This window comes from Prionailurus bengalensis, chromosome B2 (assembly GCF_016509475.1).
Source record: "Prionailurus bengalensis isolate Pbe53 chromosome B2, Fcat_Pben_1.1_paternal_pri, whole genome shotgun sequence".
Taxonomy (NCBI): Eukaryota; Metazoa; Chordata; class Mammalia; order Carnivora; family Felidae; genus Prionailurus; species Prionailurus bengalensis.
The window spans coordinates 43,494,322-43,512,157 of NC_057349.1; the positions used below are offsets into that span (position 1 = coordinate 43,494,322).

The 17,836-nt window shown below is 41.5% G+C and overlaps 1 protein-coding gene across 1 annotated transcript; it reads left to right on the forward strand.

Annotated features, from left to right (window-relative positions):
- The first annotated feature begins 3,778 nt into the window (after positions 1–3,778).
- On the forward strand, positions 3,779–16,041 carry ENPP4 (ectonucleotide pyrophosphatase/phosphodiesterase 4). The gene is made up of 4 exons (XM_043591580.1): positions 3,779–3,994; positions 10,094–10,952; positions 11,597–11,767; positions 13,748–16,041. Exons 2-4 carry the CDS (start codon positions 10,127–10,129, stop codon positions 14,110–14,112), a joined length of 1,362 nt encoding a protein of 453 aa, XP_043447515.1. The 5' UTR covers positions 3,779–3,994; positions 10,094–10,126; the 3' UTR covers positions 14,113–16,041.
- The last annotated feature ends 1,795 nt before the right edge of the window (positions 16,042–17,836 follow it).

The window sequence follows — 17,836 nt, forward strand, 5'->3', positions numbered from 1 at the left end:
AATACTTGGAAAAATTCCTTTAGAGTGAGGAATGTCGAACACCGTATAGTTCATGATGGATACTACAGATTCACTTTTAACAGGAGCATGTAAAAATAGTTTACCATCTTACTTGATTGAGATGATTAAAAACTAATCTTGCAGAAAATGGGGTGGGTAGAGAGTTTTAGTTCCATGAACTTTCAAAGATCACCGAAGCACTGTCATTCCCACTGTCCTTTCCACCCCCTATATTAAAGATAAAACAGGCTTCGTCTTTACATCACCATCTAATATGTATTAAAAAGTGAAACTTAAAATACCGTAAGTGATTTGAGATTCTATTCACTAGTTTCGGTTTTGTTGTTTAATCCGAGGGAGCAGTGGACAGGAATTGTTTTCTTTTGGGCAGGGTGTGGCTTTTCCTCTGAAACTTTGTTTCCGTGACTTCTAACTTCTGACCCATTCCTGCCAGCAATGAGTTATGCACCCCAATTAGGAGTTTAAAAAAGAAATAGCTGCATAAAAAGCAATGTCTCTGATCTAGAAAACATGATAAAAAAAATTTAACTGTTTTATGCTAATGCTAAATCTTGAATCTAGTAAATGGGGGGAAAAGGAGAAACTGCCTCTAACATACTGCTTCCAAACCTGACTTTGGCTGTGGGAGCAAAGACTCGAATTGTAATTCGTTTTTGTGAATTTAGCCAAGTCACTTCTCTTGGAGGCACAACATTCATTTGTAAATGATGAGTTTAGATTATTGCTCCTTGCACATTTCAGTCTCTAACACAAAATGGGTTTCAACTTCCTCCATATTTCTAAGATTTATATAAAATTCCTTTTTCAAGGGGCTCCTGGGTGGCTTAGTCGGTTGAGCATCTGACTCTTGATTTCTGCTAAGTTTGCGGTCTCGAGGTTAGTGAGTTTGAGCCCCTTTCCTGGCTCTGAAGTGTGCTGTGCCTGCTTGGGATTCTCTCTCTGCCTCTCCCCCCCACACATGCTCGGGAACACACACACACTCTCAAAACAAATAAATAAACTTAAAAAAATTCCTTTTTCAAGAGCTAAGCTGAAAGAACATTATAAATGAATGTTATTAGATTGCCAGCTAAATAAAACAATTATATATATATATGTCTAAAAATCACTTCAGAAATGAAAAATTCATGATACTGTTACGCTTTCTTTTATTACCATTAAATCGCTCCAATGAATCTATAGTATGCTTTGTGGCGGAGTTTCTTTCACTTATTCTGCCTCACTCCCGTCGTGCAAGGAAGCACGGTTTGGGAAAGATCTCAACTCAAGGTTTGGACTGAATTGATCGCCTGGTAATTCCACATTCTTCACTGGCTTAGATTTGGGCATATGACACAATTCTAGCTCAAGTAACTGGAGGAGATGGTTGCTGGAGGCTTCTGAGACAGAGGGAAAAAAACCCCTAGAAATCACGTCTGTTGCTCAGTGAAGTGAAAAATGAATCATATGGCTCCTTGTGCTACTGTTATATTTACTACTAGAGGAACCAGATTCCAAGTCTGTTAATAGCCCAGTGGAGAGTTAAAAGAATCTAGTACACGGTGACACTGTTGAGTTGCTAACATAATCGGTCCCGAAGCCTACATTACCTCTGGACTTCTTGTTTCACAAGATTATAAATATCCTTGTTAGTTATGTCCATCCAAAACACATTTTCAGTTGTGGTTGAAATAGTAAATATTTGAAGGATAACAGAATCTTGGTGCCAAAACATCCTTATGAATCATTTTGTCCCCCTGTTCTCAACGACATTATCTGTAAGAAGGAAACCAGACCGCATAGGACTCCCGGTTGTGACCCCGCCACGTGGGCAGTGGCCGTGGATGAAGGGGACCTTCTCCCCCGATGCCCATCCAGCTGCCGTCTCCGCTCCACATCTGACCTTCGTATCAGTCGATTTTGTCTACTCTTTAAGCAGTCATGCACCTCGTGTCAGAATGCCAAAAAAATTAATTTCCCCTACATTGGACGTTACATCAATTTCCCCGGAACTCAGACTTTTCCTGACCATTGTTCAGGGTGGGGAACGTTTTTCTGCTCAGAGTGATGATGATCGCTAACACTTACCACGTGCCAGGTACTGTGCTGAGCCCTTTACTTGCTTTATCTCATACATTTGACAGTAACCCGAAGAGGCTGGTGCTGTAAGAGGGCTGGTTTACAGATGAAGAAATGGAGGCTCAAGAGGTTGAGACACTGGCCCAAGATTGCTGAGCTACTGGGTGGCAGAGCGAGTATTAAAATTCAGCTCTGGCAGATTCTAGGGCTTGAATGACATGGCCTCTGCCACTCCTGCGGGCTCTGACACCCCACGGATCTAAGGAGCCCAATACACCAGTGCACAGGCCGGCCGTGAGGTCTGCAACGGGAATGAACTTGTGAAGGTACGAACTAAGAATCGATAGAACCCAGCCAGCCCCACATTGTCTCTGAAGCTGCTTGCAGACCCTGAGGTTTTGGTAATGGCTATACTCTGAAGTTCAGACCCATGGTGCAAAACGTAGACCTTGGTTTCTAAGGTCCACTATTATAGGTTACTAATCCAGGTGCTGGGTTTACACCCAGGAAATCCTCAATGCCTGAAAATAATTAACATATGATTCACATTCTTAATTCATTTAATTGCATATTTTAAAGTACCCACTGGGGCTACAGTACTGAATATGAAAGAAAATACCCTCTTGGAGCTTTGTTTGTTTTTTTTTTTTTTAAGTTTATTTATTATTGAGAGACACAGACAGAGCACAAGCATGGGAGGGGCAGAGAGAGAAGGAGACACAGAATCTGAAGCAGGTTCCAGGCTCTGAGCTGTCAGCACAGAGCCGGAGGCAGGGCTCCAACCCACAGAGGGTGAGATCATGACCTGGGCAGAAGTCAGACACTTAAGCCACTGAGCCACCCAGGCGCCCCTTGGAGCTTGTATTTTAAAGTGAGGGAAGGCAAGAACCAAATGAATCAAAAGCTCCATTAAATTCAATAAACATTTAGTAGGTACCTTTTCTGCTCCAGGTTCTGTATTTGGCACCGCAAATACAAAGAGAGGAGATACTATCCACTCTTCACTAAGTATACCAGGGTGACCCAAGTGTTAACAAATAAATCTACTTCTTTTTGGTATTCTTTCCAGTAGTAAGTTTAAAGTTGCAGTCTTCCGCTTGACAAAGCTTCCAACTAAAGGCAGGAGGACAGTCCCCTATGTATCTGTTGAAAGAGGTGCCCATTTCTCAGCTGGCTCCCTACCACAAGGATCGTGTTTCTGTGTTTCTTGTAACCTAACGTGTAAACTGCCTAGTACTCAACGTCCCTTGTAAGGGTGCTCACTTTTCCAGTAAAACAGGTGTTTTGGGTAGAATCACATCGTATTTATTCCAATTCATTAGAAGTGGCTGAAGCTGCTCCAGACATGGGCTGGGCTCTGGTGCAGCCAAAGTCGCTTTTCCTGCGGACACCGAAGCCAACAGGTGCGTATTAACTGGGGGCGAAGCAACAGCCAGAGGCCTTTCCTGGACTCCTTGGGTTTCAGCTCCCCTGAAGGGCACCTCGCCCTAGGATGATATGAAAGGGGCGTGGTGGAAGATAGAAAAGAACCTCTTCGAGGTCCAATGCTAACCCACCGAAGCAGAAGTCTCCAGGTGGTACCTGAATCTAACCAATCGCAAAGGAAGTTACATTTAACGCGGCTCCGGGAACCAATCAGAGGAAACGTCTCAGCCCCCGCCGCCCGCCGGGTTCCAGCTGGTTGGCAGCAGGTTCCGCTGTCGCGCGCCGGGCGGCTGCGCACAATCCGTAGCGGCCCCAGCCAAGCGGTTCTCGGGGAGGTTGGGGCTGTTGACAACCGCGGCTGGAGCGCCCGCCATTGCGCAGGCGCCTTAAGAAGATTTCTGCCTCGCCGGTGTCCCTTCGGGTCTCCCTTGCCCCCAGGATCCACGAGCGCCGCGTGCCGACAGTTCTGAGTTCCGCGTGCCGGCAGCGGGTGAGTGTGAGCCTAGCGCGCCCGCCTTCCGGAGGGAAATGCCACCACGTCCTCAGTCGCCAGGGGATTTGACACTGGAGGTGGTGAGAACCCCCTCCCCTCCCGTCTCCCAGCCTCAGGGGAGCTGGCGGGGACGTCCCCGAAGGGACCCGGAGGCGCAGGGACCGAGCCGAGCACCGCGAGGCAGAGGGCGTGTGGGAGGCGGAAAGAGCAGTTGGCAGGTGCTTTGGGAAGGGGGCGGGGGCGGGGGGAGACTGTGGTGTGAAGGGCGGGGAGGGCAGTGGGCTGACCGCAGCGAAGGTGGGCAGCGTTGACAAAGAGGGGAGGCGGGCGGCGGGGTGGGCGTTTGCATCTGAATATTAGATCACAGCTCATGGTCATTATATAATCAAATGTAAGAACTAATTTCCTAGAAAACCAGTTAGCAAAGATCACATTTACGTGCTTTTTATAGGCTGGACGCCCTGTTAAGCACTCTCCAAACAATGCTTCCTTTTCTCGGTACAGCAACCCTATGAGATAATAGCGTCCCATTTATATAGATGAGGAATCGCTTCTCGGCCTTTTGGCTAAGATCAAGTGTATATAGATGAGGAAATTCAGGCTCAGAGAAGTGAAGAGACGTTCAGCATTGTGCAGTGAGTGACAAACAGATTCAGGTTTATACCGGCCCAGACCCCAGAATGGTTTTGCTTAACCACCAGGTGATCTGCTGGACTGAAGCCTGAACACTTGCCCAGTGTTATAGGAAGTCAGCTGTTCGTTTTAATGTTATGGTTTTTCTTTCCTTTCTTCCTTTCCCCCCAGAGGTTGTTCCAAGCTATTTTAAGGAAATTAAACTCACTTGAAAGCAAGGAGGAGCTGTTTTAAGTATTTGAGTATAGCCACAAAGTAATTTGGGAGAAGTTTTGATGAGAACACAAGAAACACAAGAAGTAGCTGTTTTGAAGACACTAGAAAATTTTGTGAGCCCTTGAAAATTGGAGAATAACTTAGACTCCTAGAATTTTTAAGACTGAGTAAATCTTCTAAAGAGGAGTTACGTTTTTTTCTTTAAACACCAAGAAAATAATAATAATCTAGAGGAAATCACCAAAGTTCCCCAGGCCCATAGACAATAATGTTATTTTGTTTTAAAGCTGTATAAAAGTTTAATTATACATATTTGTGAGGTCTTTAGAATAGAGCTTTTGTATTACAGAGCAGATGGCCAGCTAATGGTGACAAATACCTTTCACCATTTCCTGTAACTGTTACAGTCTCCTCTCCCAACATCACACGGGCTAAGAATGCCAGTGCGAATTGTCTGACATGCATTCCACCCAGGTAAAAAAAAAATCATCCCAGAAGACTTGGAGCATGTTCTGTCCCCTGAATTGAAGACAACTACTTACTACTTCTGGTTGCTGTTGGGATGTTTGAATATAGTCCGGATGAGTCTGCTTTTTTTTCTTCCCTCTGCTATTTTTTTTTTTTTTTTTGGTTTGAAAAATTACAGAATTTTTCTCAAAGTTTAGTAATATGTAACATATAGTGATTTTGAGTTCTTGAAAATTACTTGAGAACTTCTCGCCGGTATTTTGTTGCTAAGAGATTGACACCCCCTGTTAGAACGAAACAGAAGGCAGTAGACGTAGATATGGGCACTGTTAATGAAGGATGCTCTGACATGAAAGGTTTTGGTAATTGTTGGGAGTTTATTACTAGTTTTGTGAACTCGCTGTTACTAGACTCGTAAACTTGTTGAGGGCGTGAATTAGTAAGGGCGTAGTAAAGCTGCTAAATTGCTTTCTGAGCTTGGCCAATCACTGGACTTCAGCTCCCTTACATGTAAAAAGAAGGGGTTGGACTAAATTATTTCTAATTATTCTGCCCATCGTAGTACAGACTTTCTCCTAACATAATAGCTTTGTAACTCAAATGGATAAAGGGAAACTTAAACGTGAGAGCCTGTCCTGTAACACTGTATGCACCCCCATTTCACAAACACTGAAACTAAATCTGAGAGAAGTTAAATCTGCCCACTGTTGCCCATCTACTAAATGTGAGCTCAAGTTCTGGGATCATTCTGAATTCGGAGCCTACAGTCTTTCCACTCTGTGCCTCTAAGCCTGGGGACGAGGATCCTAACAGTGTGCTAACACATTCCTGAACCCCAGGATAAATAGCACGTATACCTTGAACATCCTTTTCATTCAAGGTTTGCAGAAGAAAGATTTTGACTTGTATGTTTTTTGAGAAAGAGGGTCAGACACAGGTTTTCGTTTTGCTGTCCTTTTGCATTTGGAAGGTGGTATAAGACATTTTCATGTTAAAACACCCCAGGTCTGTATTATGGAGTACAGATTTCACACAATTTTGGAGGTAAATTGAGACATCAAAGATGTTTCCCGTTTTCTGGCAGGGCATTTCAGATGCTTTTAAGATGACAATTTCATTCCCTCCTTTTTTGTTGTTGATGTTAATACAATAGTTTTATTGAGATAGAATTCACATATTATCCAGTTCACTCATTTAAAGTGAACAGTTTTGTGGAGTCCTGGAGCCATCACCACAGTCAATATGAGAGCAGTTTCATCACCCCCAAAAGATATCTCCTGCCCACTGGAATTTCCTCGTCATTTCTCCCCAGCCCCTTGGCCCAGGCACTACTAATGTACTTTCCATCTCGAAGAGATTTGCTTATCCTAGGTATTTCCTCTAAAAAGTCCTACAGTAAGAGATCTTTTGTGAGCGCCTTCTTTGACTTCGCATAATGCTTCAAGGTTTCTCCCAAGTTGTAGCGTATGTTCATTCCTTTTTATTGCCAAATAATATTCCATTGTATGGCTCTGCCATACAGTGTTCAAAATGCAAGTTCCTGGCTTTTACTCCAGCTTGACTGAGCCGGAATTTTCCCGGTGTAAAGACTGGGCAGCTGCACTTGTAAGGAGCTTCCCTCAGTGATTTTTAGGTCTACTGTGCTGTCATAGATGATATGCAAAGAGAATTGACAAGGCTGGCAACAGATGCTTTACCCAGGGCAGCTCTGTGGTGAGACAACGGGGAGGCTGTTTTGCAGGTTTGGGGACCTAAGGAAAGGAAAAAGACTTGGAGGTGCAGAGAGTGCATTCGGCCTGGTGTACATCAGACCTGACTTGCCTGCAGAGCTGCCTGTGCGGTGGGATTGGTGGCGAATGTCAACTGGTTCCTGAGGGAAAGAGCCAGGGCAGTAGATGATGGTTTTAAAAAATGTATTTGGGAGTGTCTGTAAGATACCGCACCACCTGTTTGCTGTTGTAGTTCACTCTTTCTGGAAACAAACATTTGTGCCTGGGAATGTAGCTGTCCCGCAAGAGAAAACAGGGAATCCGCCAAGTTCAGCTTTCATGGTCTCCACGCAAGTTCTAAGGTTGCTGGAACCCAGGGCAGCAGCCTGCACAGCATTGTGGTATGGCCGCACTTGTGCTGATGGTCCGAGGGAGGAGGCGAGTTGTGCCTAAACACTAGGTCAGGAGCACCAAATACCGAATGGAAAGAGAAATGCTGCTGTCTGTCTCGATTCTTGAGAGTTGATATTGCTGAGCTGTAGCCGGGGCTGTGTCTGTGCAGAGTGTCTCTTAACTCTTTTCTTTGGAGCAGTGATTTGATTTTGCCATTCTGTACTGGTTTTGGTTTCCTGGATGGCATCAGCAACGGATGGTCCGTGCACCACACCCAGAAGGTAGCCCATCTCGGGTTAAAATGGTAGACTTTGCAGGCCCAGAGATCCTCACGGACAAGATTCTGTGCCTTTCTGATGTTTGCAACTGTTGAGTCCCCTGGTTCTGAGAGGGTCACAGCTTCAGTCAACAAACGTTTGAATGACTGTACATACAAAGATCATCTACCTGGTGGTGTGTTTGAAGGAAAGAAAGTCTCTGTCTTCAAGTCATTGCGGTTTAGTTGGGAGAAAGAAGAACACACAAACGGCTCATGAACTTAATCGTCATGTCAGCTCACTGCTGCTTATACCTGGGACCTCCAGGCACATACCCCACCCCCCGCCTCTCTGGCAGCCATACCTTGGGTCTTACTCTGAAATAGTGACTTCACTCACCTCACTCTGACCACAGTCTCACATTCTTGCAGCTTCCTTCAAAACCTCCGGTCGGGGGGCACCTGGGTGGCTCAGTCGGTTAAGCACCAACTTCGGCTCAGGTCATGATCTCTCGGTTCGTGGGTGTGAGCCCCAGATCGGGCTCTCTGTTGTCACAACAGAGCCCACTTTTGGTCCTGTCCCTGTGTTTCTCTGCCCCTCCCCACTCACACGCACATGCTCTTGCTCGCTCTCTCAAAATAACTAAACTTAAAAAAAAAAAAAAAAGAAAAGAACCTCCAGTCCAGGAGCCTTTCCACTTCGCACCTCTGTATCGGTTTCATCTTAAGCGCTGCAGTTCAGACTTCAGTCACTCCCGAGGACCTTCAGCTTCCTTCATTATACTTCAGTTTCTGGCAGAGTCTCACGCGCAGGCAGGATCGGCTGCCTGTTCATGCCTGTGCTGGGGCGGCCGAATTGCTAGAAAAAACCGGTCAACAGTGTCTCTAACAATTCATGACGCCCGCTGTCAACTTTGACCACCAGTCCTCACTGTTTCCCTGTACCCTCTCCCGTTCTCCACGTTGGCCACTTCAGACATTCTCTGTGATTCTCAAAACCCTGAACCTTTTACCACCCTACTCGCTCTCAATAATCACCCCTGCCTCTTGGAACACAGAGAATGCAGCTCCCTTCATCTCCAGCCCTCACACCTGTTAGCTAACTTAGCCTTTGCTCCCTCTCTCTCCTATTGCAATGAAAGAGATATCCCCTCCATCTAAAGTGGACCATCCTGCTTAAACCACCTACCCTGCTTTCTTAAGGACCAAAGATGATAGAGACTGAAGGCAGGGAGATTTATTATGGGAAAGCTATTTTTATAATCAGTGGATTGTCAGAAAAAAATAATGAAAAATCAGGGAGAGCTATGAGCCTGGGGTATTAGGGAGAATGGTTATGTTGTTGATAGTAAAAAGGAAGTTTAAGGGATATGGTGATGAAAGTCATTTCAGCAGCTGTTGGATTTCTTCAGAAGTTAGTACAGCATCCAAGTCCCTGTAGGCTTTGTCTGTCAACCTCATGTAAATACTGGGAACGTATAGATTGAGACGAGATCTTTTACTCAAGTAATATTTATTTCTTATCCTTCTTTTCCTGCCAGTATCTTCAACAGGAACTGGTGATGAGCCAATATGGTAACATTTCCACCACTTATCTCTGTGGGTTAGAAGGAACTTGGGGGTGGGGGGCGCCTGGGTGGCTCAGTCAGTTGAGCGTCTAACTCTTGATATCGGCTCAGGTCATGATCTCAGAGTCTTGAGATCAAGCCCCATATTGGGCTCTGTGCTGATAGCGTGGAGCCTGCTTGGGATGCTTTCTCCCTGTGCTCACACATGCGTGCTCTCTCTCTCAAAATAAATAAGTAAACATTAAAAAAAAGATAAAAGGAACATAGAGTACTTGTCATTAAACTGGAAAAATAATCTCCTCTGGAGCTCCTGAAGGCTTGGTATTATTTCTGTTTTGTGCAAAGGGATCATTTTTCTTTCTTTTATCTGTTCTTAATAAGTCTTTTATTTTTCTTCAAGATTTTATTTTTAAGTAATCTCTACACCCAACATGGGGCTTGAACTTATACCCTGCGATCAAGAGTCTCGTGTTCCACTGAGTGAGCCAGCCCGGTGCCCCTGTTCTTATTAAGTTTTTAGGATAATTTCTGCTACTACAGACAAGCAAGGCGACCAAACAGGAATATCTGTGTGGAGTGTAAGAGCGGTCTGTATCCCCTTCAGAGCATGAAGGGTGGGTGGAGCAGGACATACATAAATAGGAAATTGGACAAGTAAAGACAGTTTTCGCCCCCAATTTTAGCTTTATTCAATTATCTTTCAGTAAATGGCACTATGTAATTTTGAGTAGATATAAAGCTGGTATATGAAAGTTTGTAAATTTTGATTCTCTTCTCCTGATGGCTAAACTTCTGAAACTGAATCCAAATCAAAGCAGCACTACTACTTATGAACTGTGTTTTTATATTTTAGGAACCCTGATTGCTCTCCTTCAACACATTCATTATGAAGTTATTAGTAATACTTTTATTTTCTGGACTTATAACTGGTTGTAGAGGTAACTCTTCCCATAGTTTGCCACCCAAGTTACTACTGGTGTCCTTTGATGGTTTCAGAGCTGACTATCTACAGAACTATGAATTTCCCCATCTCCAGAATTTTATCAAAGAAGGAGTCCTGGTGGAACATGTTAAAAATGTTTTTATCACAAAAACATTTCCAAACCACTACAGTATCGTGACAGGCTTGTATGAAGAAAGCCATGGCATTGTGGCTAATTCCATGTATGACGTAATCACGAAGAAACATTTTTCTGACCTTGATGACAAGGATCCTTTTTGGTGGAATGAGGCAGTACCTATTTGGGTGACCAATCAGCTTCAGGAAAACAGATCCAGTGCTGCTGCTATGTGGCCTGGTACTGACGTGCCCATTCACAATACCACACCTTCCTATTTTATGAATTATAGCTCTTCAGTGTCATTTGAGGAGAGACTAAATAATATTACCACGTGGCTCATCAATTCAAATCCACCAGTCACCTTTGCAACCCTCTACTGGGAAGAACCAGATGCAAGTGGCCACAAATATGGACCCGAAGATAAAGAAAACATGTACAGAGTGTTGAAAGAAATAGATGACCTTATTGGTGAGCTAGTCCACAAACTCAAGGTGCTAGGATTGTGGGAAAATCTGAATGTGATCATTACAAGTGATCATGGGATGACCCAGTGCTCTAAGGACAGACTGATCAACTTGGATCGCTGCATTGATAATTCAAGCTACGCTCTTATAGATTTGACTCCAGTTGCCGCTGTACTTCCTAAAATAAGTAAGTAAACTTTTAGCTGAGGGATATTTGGGAAGGGGGCGATTGAACGAGGAGGAGGGCGTGTCAAAGAATGCGGCTCTGGCTTTCTGTAGTACGGTACCATATATTCGTAAACTTGCTCAGAGTGAGATTCTGGGTTTTTCCCCTTAATTTGTAAGTCTTGAAGCAGTTAGTTTAAGGTTCATGTTCAAGGAGATTATTTCTCTGCTTTTTGATGTGTTTCTTCATTATTCACACTAATGGAAAAGGACATTGTTGTCCTTTGAAAACAACTTGGATATTTGTGTGAGATATATTCTTTGTCTACTGATCTTAGAATTCGTAATAATATGTAATTATTTCATCTTTTCTTAGGAAGCTATACATAAAAATTGTCCCCTTTTGTATAAAAGCCTACCAGGGAGAGTCACAAAATGAAAAAAGAGATATGTGAATGCTTGGAAAGATAGAAGTGTGTGTGTGTCTGTCTGTCCATCCCCAACAATGTCACATAATTGTTATTGCTCTGAATTTTTAAGAATTAAAAGTGATTTAATCGATGGTATTGTTCAGAATTTATTTCCAATTATTCTAGTTAGAAATACTTATTTTCCTTATCATTCAATTGTGATTTTTGTTCCTTTACTGTTTCCTTTTTCTTCCAGATACAACAGAGGTTTATAATAAACTGAAAGTCTGTAGCCCTCACATGAATGTTTACCTCAAAGAAGACATTCCTGCCAGATTTCATTACCAACATAATAATCGAATTCAGCCTATTATTTTGGTTGCTGATGAAGGCTGGACAATTGTGTTAAATAAATCATTACCAAAATGTAAGTATTTAGGATATATCTGTTGTATCCTGGGGATAAATCACACATTGTGACGTATTTCTCTTAACAGGGTGCTTTGATTTAGAGACTTTAACACTGTATAATCAGTTCACTTTTTGACTGGATAATTCGTAGGTTTTCATTCAACAGCAATTTAAAACCGTATTTCACCTTTAGAGAAGGGTGGGTGACCTCGAGGGCAAAGGTGTAGATGTACTTTCTTACCCACATTGCGGTTACTGTCAGTAACGTTCAAGGTTGGTTCTCTTGACTTGTAGAAAATGGCAGAGAAGTAAAGAAACGGTAAAAGGGGACAGACTCGATAGTTCAAATGCCTGTTTATTTTTTGTGTGCATTAATAAACATTGTCCAAGTATCCCGAAGTCTTTCCCCAGTGATGAAGTCGTTTACCTGAGTGCTGTTGCTCTTTGGAACACTGGGAAAGATTCAGAAGGTAAACAAACAAAAACCTACCAAGTACACAAAACAGGTGTATCAAAATCTCTCCTGAAGCTAAGGAAATAATAGGGGAGAGTTACAGGTCTTCCCTGAACCCAAGCTTATTCATCCATATGTTAAGTTCAATTTGAATACTTTTTAAAAAAATCTGGCTTTGTACAAGTCTGTAGCAGGAGTCAGAACATTTCTGTAAAAGACCAGAGAGTAAATATGTAGGCTTTATAAGGCAGCTGGTCTCCATCTCAGCTACTCAATTGCGCCTTTGCAGTGGGAAAGTAGCCCTAGACATTATGTAAACGAACTGACATGGGGGGTGAAATTTTGTTTACTGAAACAGCTAGGGGACTGAATTTGGCCAGGGGCTGTCATATGCAGACCCCTGATCTACAGCACATCAGAAGCTTCAGACAAGGATAAGATAATGGTTATTGGAATTTATATGTTCTTTACGCTTATATACTCACTGTTGAAAACTGAGAAAATACAGAAAAGTTTAGAAACGAGAAAAAAAACCCAACTATCCATAATCCCTCCATACAAAGGTACAGACAGATGTGAATTGTGGGAGTTTCCCCCTTCTATACTTTTTTGCTGTTACATATACACGTATATTTTTATACTGCTGAAATCGTAATGTCTATATATAGAGTTTTCTTCTGTTTTTATTATATTGATCACATGCATTATTTTTATTATGAAATATTTCAAACATAAAATTAAAGGCTAATATAACAAAAACTGATCTACCTTCCACTCAGTCATTTGCACTTCATATGAAACCAGGAGCTTATCAAATCCAACTGGTGTACGTTAAAAGGGAATATTTGCCAACACAAAGCCAAAACCTGAGATTCTGGTGTTGGGGTCATATCAGAGACTATCCTGTCATGTTTTCCTTTGAGTTAGATTTGGAGTTACAGGTTGGTGATCTGGTTAGACTTCACATTCAGTACAAGAATCCCTTCTGTATTCTCAATTCTGTGGCCTCCGGATGTTAAGGTGTTCATTAACTGTCAGGAAATCAGTATATTGTATCATCCCGTCTCTTATCACGGGAGCAACTGACGTGGGTAAGGCTGCAGATTCACTTCTTCCCCATTCACTGGACGCACTCACTTTTGCTCTCCAGTTATTTAGGACCCTCAGCCCACCCACTCTTTTTCTTTTATAATCACTCGTGCTCTTTGCATGCAGACGGTTCTGGAAATTGAAGGGTGAAGTAAGTGGGGCCAGAACTGAAAGATAGGCACCTGAAGTCAAGAAGTAGTTTTAAAGTCTCAGGTCATGACCAGTTGGGAAAAGCGGTATGTGTGTCCGTGTGAAATGGGGACGTGGCTGAGTTGAAAAAAATAGAAAATTTTATTTCTAGCCCCCATCTGGTCCAAATTAATTGGAATTAATTTTAACAGATGGGAATTACACTGGCAAGAATCAGCATATTTCCGTTGGAAGCAAGTTATTTTGTAATAGAAAGATCATTCTTTCTGTTAAGAACTAACATAATTTTGTTCTTTTTTTCAGTAGGTGACCATGGTTATGATAATTCTTTGTCTAGTATGCATCCGTTTCTAGCTGCCCACGGACCTGCATTTCACAAAGGCTACAAACACAACACAATTAACAGTGTGGATATTTACCCAATGATGTGCCACATCCTGGGATTAAAACCACGTCCCAATAACGGAACCTTTGGTCACACTAAGTGTTTGTTAGTTGACCAGTGGTGCATTAATCTCCCGGAAGCCGTTGGAATTGTTATCGGTGCGCTCTTGGTCTTAACCACGCTAACAGGCCTCATAATAATCATGCAGAATAGACTGTCTGTACCCCGTCCGTTTTCCCGACTTCAGCTGCAAGAAGACGATGATGATCCCCTAATTGAGTAATGCTTGCTGGAATTTATACAGAGTATCTTTAATTATACATGAAACCAAGGATACATTCAAGGGATGGTGTTCTAACTATGAAAAATCTACTTTGAAAGACAAAGAACTTAGACCAAGCATGCTAGAGTTATTTTGTTTTTCCCTGTGCTTTGTTTTGGTGCATCAGCTAATACAGAACAACCGTGACCATAGTTAAAATTGCTAGTAAATCATTGGTTAACACCACCGAGTTCTCTAACTAGAAACTTTTTTTAAGAAAAATACTGCCTCTGCCTTTTTCTTGCAATGAAGATTTGACACAATTTTAAAGGAAAACATACCAAAATGTAGTAGGCATGCTTTTCTAATAAATTTTTATATTTGTAACCGAAACAACAGAAATCTTTATGCAGTTAGAGGATTTTGTGTATCAGGAAGGAAAAGTTTTCTATATTTTTATACTTATTAACCTTAATAGAGTTTGTATCCTAAGTTCACCTGTGACGTAGGAAAACCTCTGTGATGGTTAATAAAATCAGTTAACCAGGCAGAACAGATCTAGCATGTGAAGAAATTATTTTAAGAAAAGCTATTATAAAACACAACACAAAGACCATGTGATACAAAGCCTCAGTCTCTACCATTGCGTCTTTGTTTAGACCCGTAAGCTGTTGAAGCCTCAAAAGATCTCTTTTGAAGATTGTTGCTAATAAGAAACTAAGAAAATAGAATTGCTTTCCTCTGTTTGTGCTTAGCGCCTTCGTGTAAGTTATTCATTTGTGTGTGCGCAAGTGTGTTTGTGTGCACGAGTATGCAGACTTCCTGTGACTTACAGAAAGTGTCAGAGGTAGGCTGGTCTGTAGGCTGACTTCCACAGAACGTGGCTGTCAGGCAGACGGTATAATTGCACTTCATATTTGTTTACTTTCTTCTGACTCACAAGCTAAAATCCTAACTGAAGAAAATTCATCAGCTTTTGTTACCATTTTTTACTTTCTCATGTTTATTATAGCCAGAGGTATCAAGTCCTGCAGAAAAACTGATGACCTGAATACAAATCTGGTTTCAATTGGGTCAGGACGAGGAAGAGAGATTTTGATACCTAACCTTTGGGACATTATGCCTTACTTTTTAGGCATGGGATTTGGTATCTTTTGATCTTTTCCACTATTCATATGTTAAGTGGCAGAATTTAAGCTTAAACTCTAAGCACTGTTAACATTCTGTAGCCTGAGTGCCACCTCTGAATTTTTTTTCAGTGTTTGGTTCACAGAAATAATCACTCTGCTCCTATTTTCGTAAACATACGTGTTCAGAGCTAAGGATTTGCTGTGAAGAATCACCATCCTACCTTGCTAGGTGGTACTTTCTAATAATCAAAATTAATATGCGGAAACTGAGTTGTATCTGTTAAAGAAAAAACTGGCTTTAAGAACCATCCATCAGGACCTGAGGCAGGCCATTAATAGTGTGAACTTGAAAGTTTTGACAATATAAAATAAACTGGGTAACTGTCTTTCAGATAAAAATAAATTATCTACAGCAAATATACAGCCCAGTTAAATGTTGATTTTCTATGATAGTAAAAAATGCTGCCAGTCATCAAACATATAATGCATCCTGTTTGGTCACTGCTAATTTTGTGATCTTAGCATTTGATGCCTATTGTTTTGGGGGTTCTTGAGAAGCATTTCTACAACCTGCATAAATAGTCCATGCTATTGGTCATAAGTGGACTGTGTTAAGAACAGCATAATAAACAAATGAAATAAAACCAATAGGACTAATTTTGCTTTTTGACAAATTTTGATTTTTTTTCCTCACGTGAAAGTTACCCTAAAGTTAATAGTTTTTCTGAACAAAATAAAAGAAAATTTTCTATTTCAATTTCCATTAAAAAAAAAAAAAGACTGGAACAGCCACATTTAAAACAGTAGACACATTTTGAAGTATCTAAAATAGAATATTTCATACTAGCCCAATAGAGCTTGGTCCCTACAATGCCGTGAGTTTTCGTGATCGCATTAGTTTGGTGGTTAGGAGTTTCAGAAATCTATACACAGCATCCAGCCTGTGAGTGGACTTCATACAGGATGAAAGAGCCTGTCAGTGTCTTACCCTTTTGAATAAGACCTTTACATATTTGTCTTTCATTCCATTCTCAAAATATTAACTTTAATTAAAATTGTAAAATTTTTTATGTGTATATGCTGATGGGACAAAACAGTATTTATTTGCTCAAAGAGACGTTTATATATTATTGAACTTTGTGTTAATTCATTTGTATCTTTGAAAAATTACCATCGCTAAAGCCAATGACTCCTCTCGTGCTCTGAGAAAATCTTTTAGCGAAGCCAGCCCTTTACATTAAGGTTTTGGTGTGGATTTTGTTAAATAAGTGACTCCTATATGTCCTGACATGTTTTCTGGGTGATAGGAAGTATTTGGCTCTGGGAAACACTTAACTGTTGATGACAACAATACTCAAAGGTAATAGGAACACTTTTTTAAAAAAATTTTTTTAATGTTTATTTATTTTTGAGAGAGACAGAGACAGAATGAGAGTGGGTTAGCGGCAGAGAGAGAGGGAGACACAAAATCCGAAGCAGGCTCCAGGCTCTGAGCTGTCAGCACAGAGCCCGATGCGGGGCTCGAACCCACAAGCTGTGAGATCATGACCTGAGCCGAAGTCGGACGCTCAACTGACTGAGCCACACAGGTGCCCCAGGAACACTTTTTATTAAGTAGTTTTTGTTCATTCAGTGAGTGAATTCAGAGTAAGTACATTTAGGCGTTGGTGGTATAGTGATGAGCATAGCTGCCTTCCGGAATAAGTACATTTATAAGGACAGGTCTGCTGTTATTAAGGTGCGAGTTCTGGTAAACGGCAATAGAATTCGAAGGTAAATTATTCCAGTGCTCTGTATTGTAGGCCTTGTGTTACGGTTTCATCAAGCTTGGTATAAGAATTTAAAGATAAATTCTTGGAATATTAAAGGATTAAACATGCCTTTGTATCGTTCTTGGGTGGCTCCCCCTCTTGTCCATATCTGGTAAGATTTAAGGATGATGGCATTTAATTCCTTTTATTTGGAGGTTTTGCTTCATTGCGAATGCATAAAGTTACAAGTGAAGGACAAAGATGAGATGGAAGGTGTGGATTTTATAGTCATTTCCTAAAATAGCGTGTAAATAAAATGACATGAGTATGCTTTAAAGAAGTCTTTATGTGGTGCCTTAAGTTGAAGTAAAATATATTTTGACTATATTGTTTGAATCCATAGTGAATGACTTTGCTTATGATTAAAAAATTTTATGTGAATAAAAACATTTTTACTGTAATTATTAAATATAGAATGCAGTGTTACTGATTTTTTAATTTGTCACCCTGCAAAATACACACACTGTGATAGATGTTGACCTGACCCAGTAATACTGCAAAAATCCACATGGGTGTTCATTAGAGACTTTTTAAATTTTTTATTTATTTATTTTTATTAAGTTTATTTATTTTTGAGACAGAGACAGAGCATGAACCGGGGAGGGGCAGAGAGAGAGGGAGACACAGAATCGAAAGCAGGCTCCAGGCTCTCAGCCATCAGCCCAGAGCCCGATGCGGGGATTGAACTCACAGACCGCGAGATCGTGACCTGAGATGAAGTCGGACGCTTAACCGACTGAGCCACCCAGGTGCCCCTACAGACTTTTTTAAAAGCCAGGATTACGTAAATATTTAACCAAATTT

Excerpts from the sequence above, each read along its gene's own strand:
- ENPP4 (XM_043591580.1), top strand. The coding sequence starts at position 10,127 with ATGAAGTTATTAGTAATACTTTTATTTTCTGGACTTATAACTGGTTGT. Across the intron at positions 10,953-11,596 it reads CGCTGTACTTCCTAAAATAA|ATACAACAGAGGTTTATAAT; the intron begins GTAAGTAAACTT and ends TTTTTCTTCCAG. Across the intron at positions 11,768-13,747 it reads AAATAAATCATTACCAAAAT|TAGGTGACCATGGTTATGAT; the intron begins GTAAGTATTTAG and ends TCTTTTTTTCAG.